Raw genomic sequence first — 4494 nt, forward strand, 5'->3', positions numbered from 1 at the left:
TATAAATTATGTCGGGATATGATTTCAATTGGTAAAATAATTACATCTTATTGGGTATAAATTTGATTGTTAAAAGACAAAAGTTAAAGACAAGCCCATTTAAAAGTCAAAACATGCAATTTCATGATTCCTATTTGGTCTAAGCAGTGAGGTGTTACTCCCTCCATTTCAAAATAAGTGGTGTTATGTCACTTGTAAAACTTATTTCTCCGGCATTCATTAGAAAAGTCATTTTCTTTATTTTTTTAAATAAAAAACTCATTTAAAAAAAAATTGTGTATGAGAAGTGCTTAAAGGAATTGAGAATTGGAGTATTATTGGTGCTAGAAAGAAGAAATAATTAGACATTGAGAAATGGACAATAAAAAGACAATTCACAAGACTACTTTAGACTAAAGTGATTTTTTTTTATATTTTCGTTTTAGTCTCATGGTCAAAAGTTACACATTATCATCTTATATTGTTTATTCAAGGGAAAAGGACAAAAAATACTCCTATAATTGCATGAAAAGTCATTTACATACTAATATAAAATGATTATCTAGACACCTTTTAAAATTTATGTGTCATACAATAAGCATCTGCGATACATAAGGAGGAGGAGTTGAGACAACTTAATGACTATTTTTTTTAGCAAAAAAAAACAAATTATACAAGTGACACTCTATTATAGGGGGGTCAAATGGGCAGGTTGGTTTGAAATTGGAGATATTAAAATTGGTTGAAATAGAAATCGGGTTGGGTCTTGACCCGCCCAAGTTTACTTTGGGCTCAAATGGGTTGGGTTCAAATGGGCTAAAAATGGGTTGGGTCTTGACCCGCCCAATTTGACCCAATTAATCTCAATAATTTTAACATAATGATATTTAACTTTTATATTCACAAGCGAATTTCAGCTCAAGATTTTTTTTTTAAAAAAAGTAACAAATGGATAGATAAATCCTAAAAGATGTTAAATAGATAATAAATCATACCTTTAATATAGTAAAATCTTAGTAAAGAGTTTTAAAACGGATTGAAATTGGAGATTGAATTGGGCTCAATTGAGGATTCTCTTTAAATGGGTTAGACTTGAATGAGTTGAGATTGAACTCAATTCAAATTATCTTGAGCCCAATTTTTAAAATTCTGGGCGGGTTGGACGGGTTACCTATGTTTGGGTTCATTTTTGACACCCCTACTCTATTATATGTGTTTTTTCTACTCTCATCACCCTCATTCGTGTAGCCCCATCCACCCACCATTCAACTCTCACGTCTCATACACAAATATTTTTAGAATAATGTTTTTTTTTTTTTTACTGGCACGCCCAAAAGGAACATCCAATTAGAATCAGATAGGGAAGTTTACAAACCAAAAAAAAAAGAATTTTTTTATAGGTAACCTCAAAACAAGTGGAGTGTAAAATATTATATTTTCCACAATTGATTACAGAGACTTGAAGATGACAATTAATTTACAAAGACCAAGAAGATAATGTGTACTACTGCCTCCATCACGTGATAGTATTCGAATTTCGAGAGTTAAATGAGTTAAAAAAAAAAAGATATTTAGGTGTCCCATTTTGTCAACTTTAAGGTATGATTATTGAAGAATATTTGGGTGTTAATACTTTCTTCTTTACAAAATAATATTTTCTAGACATTTTTGGTGTTAATTAGAGACTAATTAGTAGAGTAATTGTTCAGATCTATTTTGAGAATTGCATACACGGAAATAGGAAAAGAAAATGAAGGAGAAATAGAGAAATTAGCAAGCAACTCATTGGTATGTTACTCTGTCTGTTGTTTCTTGTACCTCGATTAGTATATTGTTTTGTTGTAATTTATGTTCTATTACTATGTGCTATTTTTGTTATTATTGTCTGTTGTTTCTTGTATATTCATTAGTTCCTTTTTGGGATTGCATGCTTAAGATTGTTTTTGTTAAGCCGAGGATCTATCAGTAACAATTTATGTACCTTTGAGGTAGGGGTAGGTTTGATGTAAATTGTTTCTCTTGAGAAGTTGAAAGGAAGGATTTTTTTAAATTCTTTTTAACTACTTTGGCTTGATTAGTGAGAATGGAAAGAGGAAAAGAAAATGAAGGGCAAACAAAAGGGGAAGATAACAAAATCATTGGTATGTCATACAAAATTTAATTATTTTTTTCATTCACATAATTACATATTCCTGTAAGTATGTCTGTTTCTTTGTGTAACTTAGATGGTGAATATAATCTTTATAACCTATAAGACTCAATGATTTAATCTTTCTGATATAAGTTAAACTCTATGTACTAAATCATCTGCTATAGTTGATAAATGTAAGGGATTAAGAACTACGAAAGTAAGAGCTTTTGTTTAGAGAGATAGCGCGTAAACAATGAGAGAGCTTAGTGCACCAGGCCGTCATTTTTTGGTTTAAGATTTGAGGTGTAACAGGACAAACATTTTGGCTTCTCTATTAGGCTATTCTGGAGAAAGTCCTCTGCACTTGTGACAGTTGCTTGTTGTAAAATTTAGAGCTATCACATTTTCGCGAGTTTCACACCTCAACTATATTAGTCGTTCCCTTTTTCTATCTAAATTATCACCATCTATGTATTAACATAATTTGAAACAACATTTGCTCTTGTGGCAGGTGTCATCCGTTGTACTTCGCGAGGACATTGTCAATCTTCTAGATTTCATAGAGAGGTTAAATAGTTGGCGTGTTCGAATTTCTCTTGACTTGTATCAATATAAAGAGTTGACATTGGAGCTGACGTTTGTGTCCGCATTTTGTCATCTTTATTACTCTTTCTTTTTGGAAAGCTGTAATGACGAAATGTCCTGCATATCAAATAAGATTCATGATTTGGTTCAGTCACTGTTTCATCCAAGTGGAGAAGACATGCTGGTTAATATAAAGAATCATGACCTCTTGGAGAATATCAAAAGTTATATTAACTCACATTGCTATGCTGAACCAAGTCGTGTAACCATGACCGAGGATCGTTTGGTTGAACTTTTAGATGCCATCCTCGTGTATCTCCAATGTCTACTCAAGTGTTGTTCTGAATCTATTTTCCCATCAATGACTCAATGTGAGCTTCTTCAGAATGTATTTGGCAATTTAAGAGATTTCCATAGGTTGAAAGTAAATGGTTGCGTTGAGTATGAAACAATCGAATATGTCTTACCTCATCTTCAACTTATGGCTCTGAGAGTAGTAAACATCTGTTTTACTCTTTTGAATTGTCAACTGGACAAATTCGATGAATCAGATGTCTCTCTAGTTAACTCCAAGCTAGCTAATCTACTTGTGGAGGTTATTCCTGTTGAACTGGAGGTTATGCACATATGTTGTACAAATTTGAAAGGTTCAAAGTCGGAAGAAGTTGAACGTTTCATCAAGCAGCTCGTAGAAGCCTCTCCGGACATTCTTAGAGTATCTCTGATTCATCTACAAGAGCACATGGTTAATGCTGGTACTCCTAGAGCTTCTACGTGTAACATTCATGTCATGATAGAGTTCTTATTGATTATTCTTAGTGATGTGCTCAAGGACGTTATTCGTCATGACAAATTGTTTGTTTTCTTGGCACGTGTTAGAGAACTGACCAAGGAGGTATTCGTTCTTGTTCGCAACTTAGAAGAGAATATGAATGAAACAAGTGATGCAAATCTAAACTTGCTGGAAAGTATTGAACTCCTCAAGGAAGATCTCAAGAATGATTTCTTGAAAGCCCGTGCAGACTCATCTCGGCTCTGCTTCCCCATGAGTGATGGACCGCTCTTCATGACTCTTCTGCTCACAAACTTGAAAGACTTGGTCAATTCCAATGCTTCTTCAGTTTCTATGATAAAAGAAGAAATTAAGCAGGTGAAACAAGACCTGGAAATCATAAGATCGTTCTTTGGGTATGGTGAGCAAGAGTTACATAGAGATCTTTGGACTCACGTTCTAGATTTGTCATATGAGGCGGAACATGCCATTAACTCAATTCTTGCCCGAGATCATGGTCTATTACAGCTTATCTTCATACTTCCTGATACCGTAGAAAAGATCAAGCTTGTCAAAAAAGAGGTACAAGAGAAGATCCCCAAGAGCAGCGGTATTATTGTTGCGAACGCTCCCAACAAGCCGGTTGAAAGAAACTCATCGAGTACAGTTGGTAAAATAATTGTAGGTTTTGAGGAGGAGACAGAGTGGATAATTAGGAAGCTCACCAGCGGACCAGCTGAGATAGATGTCATTTCCATAGTCGGCATGCCAGGGCTTGGAAAAACTACTTTGGCATACAGAGTGTATAATGATAAGTCCATTGTTGATCATTTCGACGTTTGTGCTTGGTGCACAATCGACCAAGAACGTAATGAGAAAAAGTTGTTGCAGAAAATTTTCAATCAAGTTATTGGTTTGAAAGAAAGATTCAGTGAGAAGGACATAGATGATGACGTTGCTGATAAGCTGCGGAAACAACTATTTGGAAAACGGTACCTTATTGTCTTGGATGACATGTGGGATACTG

General features: G+C 34.3%; 1 protein-coding gene across 1 annotated transcript; it reads left to right on the forward strand.

Annotated features, from left to right (window-relative positions):
* Positions 1-2807: 2807 nt before the first annotated feature.
* On the forward strand, positions 2808-4459 carry LOC102594781 (putative late blight resistance protein homolog R1C-3; the record flags this gene model as incomplete). The annotated part of the gene is made up of 1 exon (XM_015305751.1): positions 2808-4459. A coding segment is annotated over exon 1 (1652 nt), but the record flags the coding sequence as incomplete, so codon positions are not given.
* Positions 4460-4494: the final 35 nt, after the last annotated feature.

The sequence above is a fragment of the Solanum tuberosum genome, unplaced genomic scaffold (genome assembly GCF_000226075.1).
Source record: "Solanum tuberosum cultivar DM 1-3 516 R44 unplaced genomic scaffold, SolTub_3.0 scf01059, whole genome shotgun sequence".
Classification (NCBI taxonomy): domain Eukaryota; kingdom Viridiplantae; phylum Streptophyta; class Magnoliopsida; order Solanales; family Solanaceae; genus Solanum; species Solanum tuberosum.